At 43.9% G+C, this 21,634-nt stretch overlaps 2 protein-coding genes across 8 annotated transcripts in view; one reads left to right on the top strand and one right to left on the bottom strand.

Annotated features, from left to right (window-relative positions):
* The window catches only part of METTL9 (methyltransferase 9, His-X-His N1(pi)-histidine), a 56,190-nt gene extending 41,067 nt beyond the window's left edge, over positions 1–15,123 (top strand). For 2 of the 4 annotated variants that reach the window (XM_089321494.1, XM_002711822.6), the window contains exon 5: positions 14,416–15,123. In XM_089321494.1, the coding sequence (XP_089177620.1) occupies positions 14,416–14,618 (203 nt within the window). In that variant the 3' untranslated portion in view covers positions 14,619–15,123. Of the gene's footprint in view, positions 1–14,412 lie in introns of all 4 variants that reach the window. The other 2 variants (XM_089321493.1, XM_008257874.5) reach the window with 1 other exon arrangement.
* IGSF6 (immunoglobulin superfamily member 6) lies at positions 1,198–11,330 on the bottom strand. Of its 4 annotated transcripts, none has more exons than XM_008257872.5 (6): positions 11,243–11,330; positions 7,874–8,236; positions 4,570–4,676; positions 3,880–3,930; positions 3,430–3,507; positions 1,198–3,331 (listed from the first exon to the last, which is right to left on the bottom strand). In XM_008257872.5, exons 1-6 carry the CDS (start codon positions 11,307–11,309, stop codon positions 3,299–3,301), a joined length of 699 nt encoding a protein of 232 aa, XP_008256094.2. In that variant the 5' UTR covers positions 11,310–11,330; the 3' UTR covers positions 1,198–3,298. The 4 variants fall into 4 exon arrangements, with proteins under 4 accessions (XP_008256094.2, XP_008256093.2, XP_089177622.1 ...); XM_008257871.5 differs by having other exon boundaries at positions 1,198–2,283; XM_089321496.1 differs by lacking the exon at positions 7,874–8,236.
* Positions 15,124–21,634: the final 6,511 nt, after the last annotated feature.

The raw sequence follows: 21,634 nt of genomic DNA, 5'->3' as shown, positions 1-21,634 counted from the left end.
GCTGTGGCATAGTAGCTTAAGCTTCTGTCTGCAGCACCGGCATCCCATATGGGCGCCGGTTTGTTGCCTGGCTGCTCCTCTTCAGATCCAGCTCCCTGCTAATGCCCCAGGGAAAGCAGTGGAAGATGGCCTAAGTGCTTGGGCCCCTGCACCCAAGTCAGAGACCTGGAGGCAGCTATGGCTCCTGGCTTCAAATGGGCCCAGCTCTGGCCATTGCAGCTGTTTGGGGAGTAAACCAATGAATGGAAGACCTGTCTCCCTGTGTTTCCCCTTCTCTTTCTAACTCTTCCTCCCAAATAAATAAATCTTAAAAAAATTACATAAATACACACAAGCATATACTACACATACACACACAAATAAAATGAAGTTTCATGCTGCCCGCTCCTTCCCTCTTCCATTTTTCTGGGCATGTATGATCAGAAAGGTTTGGTGTCACTTATTTAAGTCATCAGTGCAAAATGCTTTCAAAGGAATTTTTTAAAAAAAGAGAAAATTGTTGGGGCCAACGCTGTGGCATTGCGGGTAAAGCCACCACCTGCAGTGCGGGCATCCCATATGGGCGCTGATTGGAGTCCCGGTTGCTCCACTTCCCATCCAGCTCTCTGCTATGGCCTGGGAAAGCAGTAGAGGATGTCCCAATTCCTTGGTCCCTGCACACACATGGGAGACCCAGAAGAAGCTCCTGGCTCCTGGCTTTGGATTGGCACAGCTCTGGCGTTGCAGCCACTTAGGATGTGAACCAGTGGATGGAAGACTCTATCTCTTTGCATCTGCCTCTCTGTAACTCTGCTTTTCAAATCAATGAATAAATCTTTTTTTTTTTTAAAGATATATTTGCTTATTTGAAAGGCAGAGTTATAGAGGGAGAAAGAGAGAGAAATCTTCCATATACTGGTTCACTCCCCAAATGGCTGCAATGGATGGGGCTAGGCCAGCCAGGAGCCAGGAGCTTCCTTTGGGTCTCTCATGTGGGTGTCAGGGCCCAAGTACTTGGGCCATCCTCTACTGCTTTCCCAGGCACATTAGCAGGGAGCTGGATGAGAAATGAAGCAGTTGGGACTAGAACTGGTGCCCATATGGGTTGTTGGTGTCACAGGCAGCGGCTTAACCTGCTATGCCACAACGCCAGCCCCAAAGGGATCTTAAAATATTTTAAAATTCCATCTGGTTTTGAAAAAGATAGGCCTCACTTAATGCCAGTTTAAAAGAAGTATTTTAATGAAATACATATAATAGTTTATAATTCATGTTTCATGATGCATGCACACTTTTGGATATTTTAGATTTTTACACTCAGGTAGCTTTCAGAGAGGAATCTATACTATTTTTTTTAAGTGAAATGATAATTAACTGCAGAACTGTCTTTGCTGTACCCAGTCCCTTATCTGATACCTTCCTATGTTGCTTAACAGTTAAGTTAGTCTTGCTGAGGTCCTTGTAAAGTCAGTGCATTGCCCATGCCTTCCCCAGTGTTGTAAATTAACACAACACTGACATCTAGAGTCAGCTGTGGCTTATTTGTCCCGGAACTTTCTGTTTAATCAGCTTTGGAGTCTTTGTATCTTGACTTTTGTCTTCTGACTCTATTCTTTTGTCTCTTCTCACTTTTTGTTGGTAGCATGATGTAAGTTATTTGGCATCCTGCACCAGGAAAATATGCATGATACTATTGCCCCATTACAGTATCAGAAGAAATGATTTTTACTTCGAGGTACTTTTCAGAACGAACTTCTCAAACTCAAATTTTGGCACCGTCCTCTTGCCCTTTTTCCCTTCCAGCTGATTCTGATTGTCCCATCCTGTCTACAACTTACAACGACAAGTCTTCCACTCACGATTAAAGCAGGTGGTTTAACTTCTAAAGCTCCTCAGGGTGACAGTCATCACATACCTCATACATTGAATGAACCAAGCAGAGCATGCATATTGTAAAAATGTTTGGAAAAGTTAGGCTGAACTTTTTGAAACTGTTAGGCTGCTGAGAATTTTTTTTTCACAAATTAGGAAAATATTTTTAGCTGTATTTTGTTGAGTTTCAGTATTTTCATAATTATCTTCAGCTATGGTGTTTTATACTCTGGTATTTTCCTCACAGCCAGTTGTTTTGTTCGTTTATAACTTTGGTATTTCTTTCTAAGACCTACTTGGTCTGTGTCCATTAATGTTGCCAGGGAATTTGGAGTTGCACATTGAGTGACTTAGGTGAAAATGGCATTGGTTTTATGGTCTTTCATAGTAGGAGAGTGTGCTTCTGTTTTCATAAGTGTTGTTTTCTTTCTCCTATGTAGAAAATAACAAGCCACGTTTAAGGTTAGGTAACCAATGATTCATTGTTCAAACAACAGATACGCTCCTAGGCCTTCTTGCATTCTGGACCTCAGGTGCCCTTCCAGAAATCTTAGAGGTCAGGTTACCACTTTCCCTGTACTTGTCGTAGGATACGGGAACTGAAAACAGTTTTCTTGTTCAAAGCCTTGCTTAGGAACTTTACAGTTTTTACTTCCGGGGCCTGCCTTCAGGCCACTTCCCTTTGTTGAACAACTTGCCCCAACCTCATTAAGAAGAAATAGTGAGGAGGCGTTTATAGTTATTCCCTGTGGTATCTGAGGTGATTGGCCCTCTGTCAATATGTATTTGTGTATACACGGACGAATAAGAAGGCTCCCTAGACAATGGTCTCTCCTGGGTAAAAGTTCTTTTTAAAACTAGATTTAAGAAAAAAACCCCACATTTCATATCAACATCCTGTTATATGTGCTCTCTTGGCAACTGTTTAAGAAGAAGATACCTTTAGGAGTATACGAAAGTTCATCATTTTGTATGCATTTTCGTTTAAGTTCAGGCAATCTGGTCATGTGTCACAGAGACCAGGTATCTGCTCTGTGAGCTCTAAGACAGCATCCTGTTTGAAAAGCCTCTTTTTTGTAAGACTTTAAAAGAATATTTTCAGGATGTATTACAGATGGGATAGATGTATACTTCCTGTCACTCAAACCCCCAAGACTGAAGACATACTCGTTTCTTGACTCATTAGCTGCAGTTTTTCTAATATGAATATATTACTCCCTTATTCATAACAAGTAACTTTTTCTTTATCGTTTGATCCCCAAATGTTTGCAGCTTTCACTTAGTGCCTATCACTGCATGCACGATTCTGTGTGAAGCGGCTTTCACCGACAAAAGCCTTGCATCTGTACTATCTGTGTGCAGTGTGCTTCTGAGAGCTCCCCTGCCACTAAGACGCCCGCCTGGGGCCGTTGATGCTGTGTCAGATGTCCTTCATTTGTGTAAGAATTCATCTTACGGGCAAGTCCTCCTCCAGGCTTTGCTAAAGAAAAACACGATTATTGACAGTGTGTTGGCAGTAGAGCTTTTTTCAAACATGCTTTATATCTGTATTAAATCTTCTTGATATTTGACACTTACAGGTTGTTGGCTTCTGCCCACGTATCTCTTATGGTACAGTTCTTGAGCAATTTCCTGAAAAATTCTCCGAGCACTTTTCTGTAAATACAGTGAGAAAAAAATCTCTTCTGTGACCGTGAGCCATGATTGCTGTACATCATAACTTTTTCTTTGCTACAACCAATCTCAGATGTTCAACCACACAACACAATGCCTGTAGTTTTTCTTTTCATTTGGAGTACACTGATTAGAATTTATGGGTGAGAACTGTCACACTTAAATCACAGTTCACCACTTGAATTTACCATGGACTTTCTGGACAACAGCAAATGTTAGTATCTATGATACAGAGTTACTCTGCTGTCTGTTGCTTGCTTGCTTGCTTTTGTTTTTGTTTCCCAAAATCCTTCAGATTTGAAGTGATTACAGCCAACCACAATTCAAGAAATATTGACAAGTATAGATCTGTACCTTTTGTGGATCTTCTTTTGTTTTTTTGTTTCTTAGGATGTTAGATTTTGCCTGCCAAGAAGAAAAAGGAAAGTCTATAAAACATCTCTTGTGACAGATGTCTGTACCATAATTAGATTTGAATGGTATAAGTAAAAGTTAATACTTTTCATATCATTTCTAAGAGACTTTTATTCCATTAATAAGTCAATTTAACAACTTTAACCAATATTGATTTTAGGATTTACCATAATCCTAATATAAACATACACATCCCTTCTTATGCAATGAAAAGGTATTCTTTCTCAGTAACTTGAGTCCTGTTTGAATATTTAACACATCCTCTAATCTCTTCATGAACCTTTTTTGCTCATAAAGACCATCCTTGGGACTTTCATAGATGACAATAGTGCCCTCCTCACCTCTCCAGCCCCGACCCCTGCAGTAGAAAAATAGCATAGAAGGTGATCTCTTAGCCCTGTGTTAAAGAGAGCACTGTAAATCATGTACCCTGTATGGTAAGAATTTCGGGGTTGACAGTCCATGCCTTCTGTTGACCTTTCTGTGACTGGTGTCCCCACACTTAGAAGGGAGGTGCTAGCTAGGTGAGCCCATTTCCGAGGCTCACAGCTTGTGGAGAGGTGGAAGCTGTGCTCCTTAAGATAATATTCACGGCTGTAGGAACACCCAGTGCAAGAAGATTTGGCTTACTTTGGAGAAGATGATGAAGATGACGCAGACGCCAGCGATGTAGATGGAGAGCAATGCTAGGAGAGCCGTCAGCAGGCTCCGCACTTCCCTGCTGAGAAGCTTGCTTTCTTCATTACCAACCAGAGAGACACAGTCACTATTGACACATATTCTTGCAAATATACATATAAAATATAATTGAAGCTACATGTTAGAGGCAAAACATGAACTCACCCTGCCTGCCTATCATATAAAACATTATTCAGGATCTCTTCAGAAAACACCCAGTTGTATGATAGTTAAAGCTGGGTCACCGCTTCTTCAAATATATTATACCAAAAATGTTACCAAGGAGTGTTTTTATTTTTATTTTATTTTTTTAAAAGATTTATGTATTTATTTGAGAGGCAGAGTTACAGACAGAGAAAGGGAGAGAGAGAGAGAGGTCTTCCCACTGGTTCACTCCCCAAATGGCCGCAATGGCTGGAGCTGCGCCGATTCGAAGCCAGGAGCCAGGAGCTTCTTCTGGGTCTTTCGTGTGAGTGCAGGGGCCCAAGCACTTGGGCCATCTTCTACTGCTTTCCCAGGCCATTAGCAGGGAGCTGGATTGGAAGTGGAGCAGCCAGGACTCGAACTGGTACCCACATGGGATGCTAGCACCACAGGCAGAGGCTTAACCTACTGTGCCACAGCACTGGCCCCAATGAGTGTTTTTAAAAATAAAAAACTTAGGGGCTGGTGCTGTGATGTCGTGGGTAAAGCCACCGCCTGTAGTACTGGCATCCCATTTGGGCACCAGTTCCAGTCCTGGCTGCTCCACTTCCAGTGCAGCTCTGCTATGACCTGGGAAAACAGTGGAAGATGGCCCAAGTCCTTGGGTCCCTGCACCTGCGTGGGAGACCCGGAGGAAGCTCCTGGCTCCTGGCTTTGGATTGGCGCAGCTCTAGCCGTTGCGGCCAATTGTGGAGTGAACCAGCGGATGGAAGACCTCTCTCTCTGCCTCTCCTTCCCTCTATGTAACTCTCACTATCAAATAAATAGATACATCTTTAAAAAAAAAAAAAAACTTAGGGGTAGGCATTTGGCTAGCAGTTATGCCACTGGTTGGAATATGTGCACATTGCAGTTCTTGATTTAAGTCTTGGCTGTGCTCCCTATTCCAGCTGTCTGCTAATGTTTACCCTCGAAGATAGCAGGTGATGGCTTGAGTACTTGGGTCCCTGCTGCCCATGTGGGAGACCTGGATTGAATTCCTGGCTCCCAGCTTCAGTCCATTTTGTCTGTTCCCTCTTTCTTTTCTTCCTCTCCCTCTCTGCCTCTCAAATAAATAAGTAGATAAAATTTAAATTCAGAAAAACTTAACAAATTCTATCCATCTGTCATATGCTAAAACTATTTTTTATTAAAAACCTTACTAGAAGTTAGATAAACATTTCAACATATTTTGAGGGCATTTGAAATTTCTTTTGGTGGAAGTGTGGTCAAGAATCTACCTTTGTAAATGAGATATTTCACATGTGCTTGTTAGTGCTAACATGTGTATAACCTTGGGACCATCAGTGTATATACACAGTTGGATAGTATGGCCAGTAAGGGAACCTGAGGGGCTGGCATTGTGGTGTAGTGGGTTAAGCCACCACCTGCAACAACAGCATCTCATGTGAGTGCTAGTTCTAAAGTCCCAACTGTTCTACTTCCAATCCAGCTCCTTGCTGATGGACTGGAGAAAGCAGCAGAAGATGGCCCAAGTGTTTGGGCACCTGCCACCCATATGGGAGTCCTGGAAGAAGCTCCTGGCTCTTGGCTTCAACCTGGCCCAGCTCTGGCCATTGTGGCCATCTGGAGAATGAACCAGCATTTGGAAGATCTCTCTCTCTCTCTCTCTCTCTCTCTCTCTCTCTCTCTCTCTAATACTCTGATTTTCCAATAAAAAAAAAATCGTAAAAAGGAACCAAAAAGGCTGTACATTGAGAATCAAAGCACTTGTTGCTCTCTAAAGACAGATTTTTTAAGTGGCACGTGTGCGGTTCCTTCTTTATAATGAAGCCCACTATGCTATACTTTTAATTAAATATCCTGTGGATATTGGATGTGTGAACTCATTATACATTTTTATTTGTGAAACCAACAAAGTAACCACATTTATATAACTGTAAAAGATGTTTATGTGCTACAGTAGGAGCTCTGGCAGGAAGCTGCCATGTCTGTTTTAGGGAAACTTTCACTTCTGCCCTTAAAGAGGAGTCTCTCTTTACAGCCATTTTCCCTTTTGGCATTTTTTGTGATAGATGGCTAATGCAGTGAAACTTAGAAGTAGTATGTGTGTTATGATCAATAGCTAACCTTTATTATTTACTACATGCCAGGCACTATTAAAAGCACTTTATTAAGTCACTCATAAAACTCATTTATAATTTATCTCCCCAGTGAGAATAAACTAAGGCTAAATGACACTTGAGAATCAGAGGGCCATTGGAACACCTGTAATAGTTTAAAACAGGGATTGTAACAGCAAACAGTCTTGGGTCCCAGAGTCCTGTTTTAAAACCAAAAGGCTGGTTGATTCTGAGCTCATGTTTCATGACCTCAGGGCTCCTCACACCAGCAACCTTTTTAAGAAAAAAGATTCAAAAAAGGCAAGGAGTTCCTTCCTATGGCTTCCTTCCCCCGGAATCATATGATAAGCTTCTGCTCTGAAATTTCTAAATCTTGAACAACTCAGGGAGATGACTTGATGAAATTATTTATAGGAGTTAGGTTTGATGTCCTCGTGTGGGTGAGGAATTGTCATGGGTTTTAGCAAATCTCAGGAAGCCATTGCTTTCTGTTCTCTATATCTAGGCAGTGTGGGAAGGGTCAGGATCCTCTAGTGGCTTCTTTTCAAGTTTGTATTTATTCTCCTTAATGTGTATTCTTTCTGGTCTGATTTATTGATCATTGATGCTTGTTCTAGATGGTGGTACAACACTGGACCAGTTCTTGAGAGAGCTGATTTAGTTAATCATTGTTTAAGTTTTCCTTTAAACTAGTTACCTCACACCCAATCATTGCAGTTGGCAAGAAGGAAGAACTTGGTCCACCTTCACTAGTGAAGTCTGGATATTGAAAGCAAACCTGGCCTCCAGCACACCATTGACCGTGGATGCTGGGAGCCGGGCTCAGAGTCCGTTTTCAATTCAAACTCATACCACCCTGGCCTCAGATCATGCCTTTCACTGGTTCAGGTATTAAGTTAACAAACTTATAATTTGTGCAGGTAAGTGACGTGCGACTTTAAGGGCTGAGCAAAATGTGAACAAACATGGTGAAATGAAGCCCGACTGACCTCTCACCACCAGCATGGTCCCATCTCCAGTTTGCTTAGCTCCCGGTGCCAGTGCATGAGTAGCAACAGCGATTCCACAGATGTAAATTGCACTGTCGTTTGAAGTCACTCTGTTTATGGTGAGGGAAACTTGATTTTGGGCTAGTACTTCCCTCACTGTGAATTTGTCTGCCTCACTTCTGCAGCCATCCAAGCACAGGTTCTCAGGCTGTTGCACGCCATGGCGGAACCACAAGCTTGTTGTTTGCGCCGAAGGGCAGCCACTCTTGGAGAAGGTGCAATCGATAGTGACAGTCTTGTAAGTGAGGTCCACTTCCAAGTAACGTGGTTGTGTGATGGAGACGGTGCAGGCCCCCACAGCACCTGCAGGAGGAAGCAGGAGTGGTTTGTTGAGCGGTTTTCTCACCTCACTTTGCCTGAGTTCTGACATGTGTAGTTTAGGAAACCCAGCTGTTCCTTTCAAGCAAGGTTATCAAGGTGCACACCAGTGGTCCTTGTTTGTCTTAACTTGTGTGATTCCTGACCTCTGCCTGCTGGTTTGCCGGGTGTCTGGCTCCTGGAAGACAGCCCCAGAGAGGCTGCAGCTGGAACCCACGTCGTGAGCAGAGGTGGCAGCTGACCAGAGTTTGAAGATCAGGCTTCCGTGTACCCTCTTGCGTTTTACAAGCTTTCCTTTGATCCTTCGCGGGCCATGGAATCCCTCAGAGCCTGAATTGTCCCCTGTACCCCTCGACACATAGGCGTGTTGTATTCAGCCTGGTAGCGTGGATCAAAGCTCCTCACACAGATGCTGTAGCCTCTTACTGAGCTCATGAGCAAGAGGGATTTTTTGGCCTTGTGGAGGTTGAGATTACTAGGAATTCACTGCAATTCACAATTGGTCTTTTGTGAGCCAGGCATCCCTTTGGGAAACACGATAGAAGGCAAGATGTACACCTGTGGAAATGTAGCCCTGGCGTAGCCTGCAAGGTCTTTGATTATTGAGCAGAGGCCGAGTGAGCCAGCCACGTTGTGGCTGAGATCAGATTTCTTCCTGGCACTTGTACCCTATTCTGTAGTCTCTTGTAGCGTTTATCTTATTTGATTAACAATATTGTGTTAAAGAGTAGACTTGAGTTCGAATCCTCCCTCTACCAGTTGCCAGCTCTGTGATCCCTGTATCTGTGCAGTAGAGTTGGGGTAGTTATCGTTGATATTGTACAGTTAATGCGAGTTAAGTGAGCAGCTTCGTAAGGAGTATTTACATGCCTACAACGTAGTACTTAGTAAAAGATATCTGTTGCTGCTGCTGCTGTCATTTTAGAGATAAGGGGATGTGCTACTGGGGATTTGCAGGCTGGTGCTCCGTTTGCCAGGCAGTGCACCTACCCAAGTCAGGCAGCCTGGGTGCCCCACCTTGGCCCTCTAGTCCCAGGCATGTGAGGCTGGAAGGCTCTCAAGTGCTGATACAAATGGCAAGGCCTGACCTCAACCCTTTCTGGGACAAGGGAGGCCATATATAAAATAGTATTGGTTGAGACAAAATGGGATTTATCTAATTTATATTGCACATATTCTGCCAGGTTCTCTGGTTCCAAGCAGTCTGATTTGTCTCCTTGGCTACTGTAAATGAACTTAGAAAGTAGCCCAAGAGGTCTGCTGCTTAAGTTTGAGAAAGGGGCTCTTTCTCACTTAACATTTTTCTTATAGGTTCTCATTCAGAACAGAAGAGAGATTAAAATTAGCATCGTGTCATTTGTGATGCAGCCTCTTTTTGGTGCATCTTAATTTTAGTGTTCACACAGTTTGAGGCGTGCTGGGCAGTTTGCTGGGAGGTGATAAATATAAAGCAGCCGAGAGGGCACGGTGGGCTCTGGAGGTTCTGCAGGCCTTTGTCTGCAGGAGGCTCAGCCCAGCATGGGCTTCAGCCAGGGCCCTGAACTCACCTCTGGTCAGTACAACCTCAGGTCTGCTGCCCAGGACTGATCACCTTAGAGAGACACAGGAACTTTTACTATGTAGAGTCACCCTTATACATTGGAAATTTGGAACAGTTGGGCCTGCTAGAGTGTAGTAGAGTTAAACTGTGTCTCAATCTCAAGTCAGCTTCTAGATAAAAATGTTGGAAGATGACTTTTAGCACAATTCTTTAAGCACTGGCGGCACAGGATAAAGTAGGTATTCACAGATTTGGAGTTTGGTCTTGGTTTAACCTGCAGCTTCACCACTTGGCAGAGAAGGTGCTAGCCTGGGGGACTCAGTAAGTACTCTGCAAATGCCCTTGTGACTGATGGCCTTGCTTCTCCTCCACTCAGCCAGTGGTGGTGGCTCCCTACCCAGACACCCTTGTAAGGAAATGGCTGTTCCTCCCCCACCAGTTAAGCAACATATTAGCAAAAAAGAGAAGTTTGGATAATAGATCATACCACAGTCTGCGCCTTTGAAAAATTTCTCTTTAAGAAATCTCATTCTATAGGGTTTGTCTTTTTAAAACATAGTATCTGCTGAGAAGGTTGCAAATTTATCTCTCCTTAGTGGAGGAGATTTAAAAATCATTTTTGTATTTTAAAATCTAAGTTAGAAAATAAATAGGGACCTAATTTTTCACACTTACAATAAGCGTTTTGTTAGAGAAGATTTCCCATGTACACAAAAGTAGCAGACTAACCCAGTGAGCACCCTACCATCCCAGGCCCCAGCCCAGTCTTCTCACCTCCCATTCCACCAACTCCCTCACTCCCGTGTCATTTTAGGGCAAATCCCAGACATTTTATGTGCACATCTTTCAGGCTATATCTCTTAAAGACAAGAATTCTTATTTAAAATAACACTAAGATAGTTTATAAAGGTCATATATATCTGTTAGGAAAATAAAAGTGGAAGCAAAAAGTCACCCTTGTTCCTTTATTCAAAACAATCACTGTTGACATTTTGACATGTTCCTTAGAGATGGTAAGAAATTAATTTTAAGAACTTTTGCACCCTTCCCTGCCCGATAGTCTGAATGCTCAGGAAACACTTTCTCTCTCACTGAGAAACACGTACATTTTAACAATGGTTTTGTGATGGGGGTGCCATTGCTAGAAAATATTCAGCAAATACCCATCTAGTGCTCACTCTGTAGAGTGAATTTGCCTCTAAGGGACTTAAATCACTTGATGACTATCCCAAGTGGCTTTAAGAATATTTTCAACCCCTCAGTGAGCTGTTCTCTAAAGCAGCAAAGGGAATTTCCAGGCATTTAATAGGAAACTTTTCTCAGCGATTCTTTTATTCCCCCTTTCACTGGGGAAAAAGGAAACTTATCAGCTCTAACAATTTCCTTCATGTTACACATTTAAAAATTATTCTGTAAGAGCTTAAAATAGAAATGTATTAAAAGAACCTTACCGATATAAAATAGGATCAAATTGATTCCCAGATGGGGGCCGATCTTGCCTTTGTGAGCAGTTTCCATTTCTCTTTCCTTTTCTCTCTCTGTGTTTGGAAAGAGACTTGGCTTTTATTTTTTCTCCTTTTTTTTTTTTTTTTTTTTTTTAAGAAAGCAAGAACTGAAGAGAGGAACTCTTATTAAGGAACCACAATTGGGAACTTTTTGAAATTGTGTAAAGATGGTTCGTAATCGAGTTGCACCATGTAAAGTTTAGATTTCAGCCTGTGGCACGTTTCTGAGTATGCATGTGACCCCACCCCCATGGGTTTTACAAATCCTCCTTAGGTGTGAGCTGTTTTGAGTGAGATTTTGATGTACGGGTAATGTAGTGCATATTCCAGGAAGGAGTATGATTTGACAGATAAGCAGTGCTCGGTATTTCCAGAGCAGGCCAGTTGCTGGCTTGGGGCACCTTCTGTGTGCCTTGCTCTGGGCTGGTACCTGCTGGGCACAGAGTTGGAGAGACCAGAGAAGAAGTAGCAAACAGCACATCTGAGTTCAATGAAGAAAATACATAGTCTGTCATGAATTAGTTATGTCCCAAGTTTTGGAATCAAAGACCCTCCCCCCTTAACTTTTTTTTTTTTTGAGACTTATTTATTTATTTGGGAGATAGTGACAGGGAGAGAGGGAGAGAGAGAAAGAGAGAGGGAAAGGGAGAGAAAAGAAGAGAGAGAAAGAGGTCTTCCATCTCCTCATTCACCCTGCAAATGGCCACAACTGCCAGGTCTGGACCAGGTGGAAGTCAGGAGCCCTAAGGATTCCATCTGGGTCTCCCAGGTGGGTGGCAGGGAGCAGTACACTTGGGCCATCTTCTGCTGCCTTCCCAGGCGCATGTAGGGAGCTGGGTTTGAAGCAGAGCAGTGGCAAGTTGAACTGGCACTCTAATATGGGATGTCAGTGTCACAACCAGCTTAACCCACTGTGCCAGCCCCTAAAAGTTTTAAAAATTTATTCATTTGAGAGGCAGAGAGAGAGCATGTACTCCCATCTGCTAATTCCATACCTTTGGGAGTCAGAAACTCCATCCAGATCTCCCACGTGGGTGGCAGAGACTTAGCTACTTGAGCCATCATATTGCCTCCTAGGGTCTGCATTGGCAGGAAGCAGATATTGAACCCAGGTATTCCAGTATGAGGCGTGGGCATCTCAACTGCTAGACCTAATACCCACCCCCAAAGATCCCCTTTTAATGTATTGTAAAGCAAATACGCAGCATCCCAACCTTATTAACCCTCCCTCCGGGCTTGGAGGCGGTAAAGTGTCATCAGTCAGACTCTTCTTTGTAAGCAGCAGGAGCTGACTCCGGCTGACTTAAGCAAAAGGAAACATATTGAAAGGATTTGGGCACAGCTCCCAGAGGAGGCCTGAGGAATCGTGTGTGGTGTGCCCAGCCAGCAATGATGGGCCAAATCACGCTGTGAAACCGGTCTGGAGGCACACTGCGGCTGCCAGGCACCGGATGCGTAAGCTTTTCCATCAGTGCCACTCAGCTGCTGCCCCAGCTGCCTGGTCTCACTGCCATCGCCTGCCCCCTCGGCCCTCCCCTGGCCCTAAACAAGCCCCATGTTTCCACCTCCCTGGGTCACTAGGTTTTCATCTCAGGTCTCAGATGAGTGTCAGAACCTAAGTCATGTCCCAAGGCCTCACCTGCAAGGAAGGCCGGCACGCTGCTTCCCCAGGCTTTGTCTCCCACCAGGACGCTGCCGAGGGAACTCCCCAGATGTGGGAGAGGGCTCCGGGCCGGGCCGCTGAAAGTAAGGAGCAGTCTTCTGCTACAGCAGTTGTGCCCTTGACATCTGCTGATAATCTTTTCTCATCAACACAAAGTCATCCTCAGTATGAATATCTAAGGATATATGTGTGTTTTTTTATCACCATAGCATCTAAAATTATCCCAAAGTGTAAATCTATTATGAGGGATCATCAAAAAGGTCATGGAAAGTAGGTGTAAAAAATGGTACATGGATTTCAAAATATTTTTTACACCAAAATAAATATCTTTTACTGGGGCTGGCACTGTGGTGTGGTATGGAAAGCCACCACTTGCAGTGCTGGCATTCCATATGGGTGCCATTTTGAGTCCCAGCTGCTCCACTTCGGATCCAGCTCGGGAAAAGTGGTGGAAGATGGTCCAAGTCCTTGGACCCCTGCACCCACGTGGGAGACCAGAAGAAGCTTCTGGCTTCGGATTGGCCCAACTCTAGCCATTGTGGCCATTTGGGGAGTGAACCAGTGGATGGAAGATTTATTTCTCTCCCCCTTCCCCCCTCCCCCTCCCTCTTTCCCTGTCTGTAACTCTGCCTTTCAAATAAATAAATCTTAAAAAAAAAGATTACTTCTGATTCCATTTTCTTTTTTTAATTCATTAATTCCATTTTCCACAAACTTCTTGAAGCACTCATGTGTCTCTGTGTGTGTCCCTAGTCAGTGCTTGCCTTGAGTGTGTATTTGAAAGACCTTCCCTATTCCTCTATTTCCCAGAATACCTGCTGCTCCCAGGTTTGGGACTGACTGACTCCTCCATTCTCGTGTTCTGAAAATCTAGGGTGTGGGTCAGCTTCCTTTGAAAAACACTGCTGATGATCTGTTTTTATAAATTAAAATCCCTCATGAGCCTGTTTTTATGTTCAGCCTGATAAATCTCTCTAGGTGGGAAATTTACTGCTTCAGTAATATTTTCTTGTATTTGGTCAAAGGCCCCTTTCAAATATCATGTTACTGTTGCCTCAGTATTTAATGACTCCAGTGTTTAATGACTCCAGTGTTTAATGACCAGTTTTCTGAATCTCGGCCATTACACCTCCTAATCGGTCCCACAGAGGGAACCACTGGAGACACTGTCAGAGAAGGTGACAGCACGGGCTTTGGATCCTAACAGGCCTGGGTGCATTTCTGCTCTGACGCTCGTTAACTCTGTGACAGGGTGAGGTAAGTTCCGCCCCGCTGAGCCTGTGCTCCTGTGCCCACCTGCCTCAGGGTGTCCCTGAGTGTGAGGGATAGGATCCACCGGAGCACCCAGTGCCTGGAATATTCCAGGTTCTTGGGAGAGACTGTTCCTTCCTGATCTCCTCTTTAAAGAGCTTGTTTGTTCAAGAATTTAACTCATTGTTTTTATTTGTTTTAGTAGGTGGCAAGTGGGAGAAACCATCAGAAATTTTGGAAATCAAGGGACAGAATTGGGAAGAACAAGTGAACAGTCTGCCTGAAGTTTTCAGCAAAGCTGGTTTTGTTATCGAAGCGTTCACCAGACTGCCATACCTGTGTGAAGGCGACATGTATAATGACTATTATGTTCTGGATGATGCTGTCTTTGTCCTCAAACCCGTGTAAACATGTGGAGGCCAGAGTCTTCTGAGCCCACCCCAAGATTGCACCCTCAAGAGGAGGGTCTGCGTTCACAGTTGTGTGATGGGAGGGCCTCTGGGGACTGCCATTTTAACTATCAAGTAGGAACTTAAAAACCAAAATACTAATTATTTCTTTGTAGTGTGTAAAAGGAATGTTTTTAAAAAGCAAAACCCCAACTCTTTGTGGATTTTTATCAGCTCTTAACTCGGAGTCACACTCCAATGCAGGTCACCCTCCAATGATGATGGAAGATATTTTTTATACTTAATTGCCGTAGGGACTCATTCCCAGACAAAGCAATAGTCATGACTTCATGGAACCAACATGTGGATTGTTTTTAATACAATGAAGACTGGCAATAAAGCTGTCTGTTCAATTCCAAATATTGGTTATAAGGTTTAGCCACTGATATGCTTTCATGTTCAGAAATTCTGTTACTATTCAAGAAGATGTTTTTAATCATGCTAATAAACTTTTTTGGAGATCACTTTGGCATCATGTTTGAGTTAATATGAGGCTTCTCTGGCATTTTTTTTTTTAATTGCTTTGGCTTCAGGAGTATCCAAAATAATAGCAGAATGTGATCAATGCAGACAACTTGGACGTGTGGTGAAGGAAGGCTTCAGACAGAGGCAGAGGGATTATTGCAGATTGCATGAAAGCCAAGGCAATCCAGACATCCCTCCCAAGAGCAGCCTCATTCAGATCGGTACTTTTGGAACCACCCTGCTCCCCAGTTAATGTTGCTTTGAGAAATGCAAAACACCTGGTTCTGGCTATGTGGTAACTTAAGTCCTACACTCAGAACTTTTGTTTTTCTGGACTATCTCAGGTTCTAAGAACTGAAGCATTCTGTTGTGTCTATTGACAGAATACAACCAAAAATTGTTTTAATTCACCTTGTTACTCTACACTTGGATACCTCTTTCTCAGAACTTGGCTGTTCCCAAAATCCTTAACTGAGCTTACTCTCTGACAAGAATATGGTTTGATGAAGACCATGTCAGACTCATGCATTCTAGAATCCCCGAGTGCCTCCCACAATCAACCCGAAATGTTGCAGTAGAGGAACTCATTAGCAAGATCAATAACCATTGTAGATATTCCAAAGAGCAGATCGTTTAACTCAGAATCTAAATTCTCAGTAATAACAGAGATGCCGATTTGAGATTGTGGTTATTAACAATATGTTATTCTCACAGCTCTGGGTCTTTTTTCATCCAGGTGTTTCATTAAATAGTCTCATTTATATGCTCACAGAAGTCATCAAATCAACAGTTACTGCAACACCTGGGTGTAAAGGCAGATTAAAGCCTTGAGAAGAATGGCTTTATTATCCATTAAGAACAGCAATCCCACTTCCTCACTCCAACATCTCCCACTGTTACTGTGTAGTCATAATCAGAGTTGGGTTATGTGATTTATGCAAAATTGTTATTGGAGTGTTCTAATGATTTTTTTCCAGGAATTCAAAGAAGTGACATACAAATACTTAGCACCCTAGATTGTAAAAATAGAAAGAGGAAATGAATAAATTTAGGTCTTGTACAGTTGGCATTTGCTTCTTTATGAAGTGTCATGATCAGAGGTTGCTGTTTAAACTGTCGAATAAGAGTGATGGATGCTCAGAGGCAGGTGCCCCAAGTGTCATTAACTTTCAAGTTGATAGTTAATTTCATGGTCTTTTAAAAACATTAACCCCAAGAAGCAGAAGCAGCACGTACACTTATATATCTTAACAATAAAAATAGTTTCTCAGGAAAATCTGAGGTTCTCCGAAGACCTGCTTTTTAAGAGTGCTATTTTATGGTGAAAAATTAAAACCAGCAAATGTGCTATTTCCTATCTGCTTTTCAAGTCTTGTCTGTGTGTCACCATTCCACTAGGTGGCAGTGTTGCTTACTGAGTGTCAATGGCTTCTTTTTCCTCTAAATGGAATGTGTTTTCTTCCCCAAAGTACATACAATAAAGCTGCCTTCTTGTCTGCACCATTCTCTGTGTAAGTGCTTCATATCAAGTTCAGGTTGTGCTAGAGAAATTAATAAGAGCTATATTTGAGGTCAAAGCAAGCTAATGGACCTGAAAGGTCAGTGGAGAAAGGAAATGCAAGCTGCACCTGTGACTCCTGGCTCCTTGCACCTGCATGATAAGCCCCTGGCGTGTTCAGACCACTGATTTCTGAGAGGAGGAGGAGAGAAGATACAATACCTATAGTCATTTCTCCCTTGTCCAGAATCGTTAAAAGCAGTATTATATTTTCTACAACCCTGTATGACCTGCCGTGGCTTTTTGCATAGTTGACTTTTAAACAGAGAAAATGCTGGGTAGGGGAAATAAAGTAAAGCTGACTTGTTTTAAGTTGTCTTTCTGAGTAAAGCTTTGTTTTCACCTAGTTCTGAGCACAGGATTAATAGACTTGCAGTGAAGTGGGATATTTTCATCAGTTGCTTCTCGTCACTTGGATACTGATAGAAGTGTTCCATCTCTCTAATAATGATGGCATATTCCTCATAGGCTTCCAGTGGCGGAAGTGACCTACCGTAGTTCGGCAGATGCCTGTTCCCCCTAAATCAGTGTGTTTCTTAGACATGCAGTGAATCAGAGAGAGCTGGGCTGAGGTGTACTGTCTAGAGCCTCCTAATTGACTTGAAGGAGGCAGGATGCTCACAAACTTAGATACTGCCATCTTATTATAGAAGATATAAAACATGGATTGGCAGAAGGATGTTTGTACTGCATCCCTGCTAAGAAACATTTGCTTTATCTAAATAAAAAGAATGCACCCAGGGGTCAAGTGTTTGGCCAAGTGGTTAAGATATCTGCATCCCATGCCAGAGTGCTGGGGTTCAAGTCCTGGCTCTGCTTCCCATCCCAGCTTTCCAGTGTGCACTGTGGCAGGCAGCAGGGTCAGTGTCCCCTATCTGGTAGACCCAGATTGGGTTCTGGACTCCTGGCTTCAGCCTGGCTCAGCCTCAGCCATTGCAGGCATTTGGGGAGTGAACCAGTGGATGAGAACTCTCTCTCTGTGCCTCTCAAATTAAAAAAAAAAAAAAAATCCAGAACTATTAGGGAGGTAGTGCTGCTCTTTGGTAACTAGTGGGTGATGAATCAGCAGTTAAGCAATAATGAACAGACAACAATGAATCACAAGAATCTCATGTATGTGATAGCTATAAAGGCATTCATATTTTGCTGCTTGCTTTATCAGTGTTTCTAATATACTTGTGCCACCCTTGTCTTCTATGTAGGAACTGGTTCTAACTTAGGTTGTGGTTTGCTTTTTAACTATTTTAAAAATAAACTTGAGGTTGGCCGGCACCGTGGCTCACTAGGCTAATCCTCCGCCTGCGGCGCTGGCACACCGGGTTCTAGTCCCGGTTGGGGCGCCGGATTCTGTCCTGGTTGCCCCTCTTCCAGCCAGCTCTTTGATGTGGCCTGGGAGTGCAGTGGAGGATGGCCCAAGTGCTTGGGCCCTGCACCCCATGGGAGACCAGGAGAAGCACCTGGCTCCTGGCTTCAGATCAGCACGGTGTGCTGGTTGCAGCGTTCCGGCTGCAGCGGCCATTAGGGGGTGAACCAACGGAAAAAGGAAGACCTTTCTCTCTCTCTCTCTCTCTCTCTCTCTCTCTCTCTCTCTCTCTCTCTCTCTTTCACTGTCCATTCTGCCTGTTCTGCCGGTTAAAAAATAAAATAAACTTGAGATTTAGAGAAATCTTGCAAAGTTTAGTAGAGGGACTGCCTGGATAGCATTTAAGTAATGTTAACATCTTACATAACCATGTGTGTTTCTCAAACTTAACTCTGATGCTTTATTGATAATTAAACTCCAGGTTCCTTGGATTTTGCCTGTTTTCCACTTTGACCTTTTTCTGTTTAGGGTCGTAACCCAGGATATCACTTTTCATTTGGTTGCTTCCTTATAGTAAAGTTATTAAGTTCACTGATAGAGTGTTACCATTTGCGTTTTTTTTTTCCTTTCATTTTTATAATTGTGAAACATGGGGCTGGTGTTTTGGTGCAGCTAGTTAAGCTGCTGCTTGCAGTGCCAACATACCATATGAGTGTGGATGCAAGTCCCAGCCGCTCCACTTGTGAACAGACTCCCTGCTAATGTGCCTGGGAAAGTGGCAGAAGATGACTCAGTACTTGGGCCTCTGAACCCATGTGGGGACCTAGATGGAGTCCTGGCTCCTGGCTTAGGCCTGGCCCAGCCCTGGCTGTTGCAGCCATTTGGGGAGTGAATCAGCAGATGGAAGATTCTCTCTCTCTCTGTCTCCTTTCTGTAAATCAAATCAAATAAACCTTTAAAAATAAAATTGTGAAACACTTCACAGATTATCATTTTCACATACTTAGTTCAATGGTTTTAAGTACATACACCATATATTTCTAGAACTGTTTTTATCTTTTTTTTTTTTTTTTTTTTTTTGACAGGCAGACAGAGAGAGAAAGGTCTTCCTTCCATTGGTTCACCCCCCAAATGGCCGCTACGGCCGGCGCACCGCGCTGATCCAAAGCCAGGAGCCAGGTGCTTCCTTCTGGTCTCCCATGCAGGTGCAGGGCCCAAGCACCTGGGCCATCCTCCACTGTACTCCTGGGCCACAGCAGAGAACTGGACTGGAAGAGGAGCAACCGGGACAGAATCTAGCGCCCCAACCAGGACTAGAACCCGGGGTGCTGGCGCCTCAGGCAGAGGATTAGCCTAGTGAGCTGCAGCGCTGGCTTTATCTTTTTTTTTTTTTTTTTTTTTTTTTGACAGGCAGAGTGGACAGTGAGAGAGAGAGACAGAAAGGTCTTCCTTTGCCGTTGGTTCACCCTCTAATGGCCGCCGCGGCCGGCGCACCACGCTGATCCGATGGCAGGAGCCAGGAGCCAGGTGCTTTTCCTGGTCTCCCATGGGGTGCAGGGCCCAAGCACCTGGGCCATCCTCCACTGCACTCCCGGGCCACAGCAGAGAGCTGGCCTGGAAGAGGGGCAACCGGGACAGAATCCGGCGCCCCAACCGGGACTAGAACCCGGGGTGCTGGCGCCTCAGGCAGAGGATTAGCCTAGTGAGCTGCAGCGCTGGCTTTATCTTTTTTTTTTTTTTTTTTTTTTTGACAGGCAGAGTGGACAGTGAGAGAGAGAGACAGAAAGGTCTTCCTTTGCCGTTGGTTCACCCTCTAATGGCCGCCGCGGCCGGCGCACCACGCTGATCCGATGGCAGGAGCCAGGAGCCAGGTGCTTTTCCTGGTCTCCCATGGGGTGCAGGGCCCAAGCACCTGGGCCATCCTCCACTGCACTCCCGGGCCACAGCAGAGAGCTGGCCTGGAAGAGGGGCAACCGGGACAGAATCCGGCGCCCCAACCGGGACTAGAACCCGGTGTGCCAGCGTCTAGGCGGAGGATTAGCCTAGTGAGCCGCAGCGCCAGCCCTCTTTTTTTTTTTTTTTTTTTTTTTTTTTTTTTTAAGATTGATTTATTTATTTGAGGGGCAGAGTGATGGAGAGAGAAGGAAAGAGAGTTATTGCATTCATTGGTTCATTCCTCAAATGCCAGCATTGGGCCAGGTTGAATGCAGGAGTTAGAAAGTACATCTGGGTCCCCCACATTGGTATCAGGGACCCAAGTACTTGGGCCGTCTTCTGCTGCCTTCTCAGACACATTAGCAGGAAGTTGGATCAAAAGCATAATAGCCAGGACCCTAACGAGGCACTCTGATACGGGATTTAGGTGTCACAAGTGGTGGCCTAATCCACTGTCCCTTATCACCCATCTCTCTTCATCTTATCAAACTAAAACTAAGCCCATTAAACTAACTCCATCCCTCCTATTCTACTTACTGTCCGATGACACAAGAACCTATAGAATAGAATCACAGTATTTGTTCTTTGTAACTGGTTTATTTCACTTAGGAATGTGCCCTCAAGGTTGTAGCCTGTGTCACAATTTCTTTTCTGGGTATTATTTTCTGTATTCCCCATTCATCCGTCATCGGTGGACGTGGGCTGCTGCCGCCTTGAGCTCTTTCGAGTCACGCACCTGTGAGCATGGGTGTAAACATGTCTGAGATCCCCTTTCAGTTCTCCTGGGAAAACGCTCAGAAGTGGAAGTGCTGGATCCTGCGGTAGTGCTGTTTTCCACACTGCCCATTCTCCTCATCCATTTCCACCACCGATGCACAAGAGCTATTTCTGTACATTCTTGTCAACACTTTTTTCTGTCTCTAAAATAGTAGCCGTCTTAATGGGTGTGAGGTTGTGTCTTGTGGTTTTGATTTGCATTTTCCCAATGAATAACATATCACATGTTCTTAGTACAGCTTTATAGCATTTGGCTTCATTAATTGTAAATCATACTTTGTATTTGCTGTTTATATTGGTATCACTGAATTGGAATCAGTATTCACTGATTGCAAAAGAACTTTTGCTATGAAACTGCTATACTTCTGGAGAGTTAGGAGACTATTATATAACTAGAACTTAAGATTTCTCTCTGGGTTTTAGAGTCAGTGTGCCAAATTCTCCCCAAACAAATGACTGTGTAAAATTGGGATATCTTATATACTTGCACTTTTTTTTTAAAGATTTATTTATTTATTTGAAAGTCAGAGTTACACAGAGAAGGAGAGGCAGAGAGAGAGGTCTTCATCCAATTGTTCATTCCTCAATTGGCCGCAACGGCTGGAGCCGTGCCGATCTGAAGCCAAGAGCCAGGAGCCTTCTCCCAGTCTCCCGGCGCGAGTGCAGGAGCCCAAGGACTTGGGCCATCTTCCACTGTTTTCCCAGATGATAGCAGAGAGCTGGATCAGAAGTGGAACAGCCGGAAATAGAAGCAGCGTCCATATGGGATGCCGGTGCTGCAGGTGGTTGCTTTTACCTGCTGCACCACAGCACCGGCCTCACCTGTACTTCTTAAGTTCTGGAAAAAAATTAAGAATAGATAGAATGCCCCAATTAAAAAAATACCCTGTTTAGAACTGAATGCAGAATATTGATTCTAAATGTCTCTGAGCCCCAA

Source organism: Oryctolagus cuniculus, chromosome 19 (assembly GCF_051225735.1).
Source record: "Oryctolagus cuniculus isolate XC-2025 breed Fujian yellow rabbit chromosome 19, ASM5122573v1, whole genome shotgun sequence".
Lineage (NCBI taxonomy): Eukaryota > Metazoa > Chordata > Mammalia > Lagomorpha > Leporidae > Oryctolagus > Oryctolagus cuniculus.
Note: the sequence above shows the minus strand (reverse complement) of the source record. Positions and strands in the feature narration are given on the sequence as shown.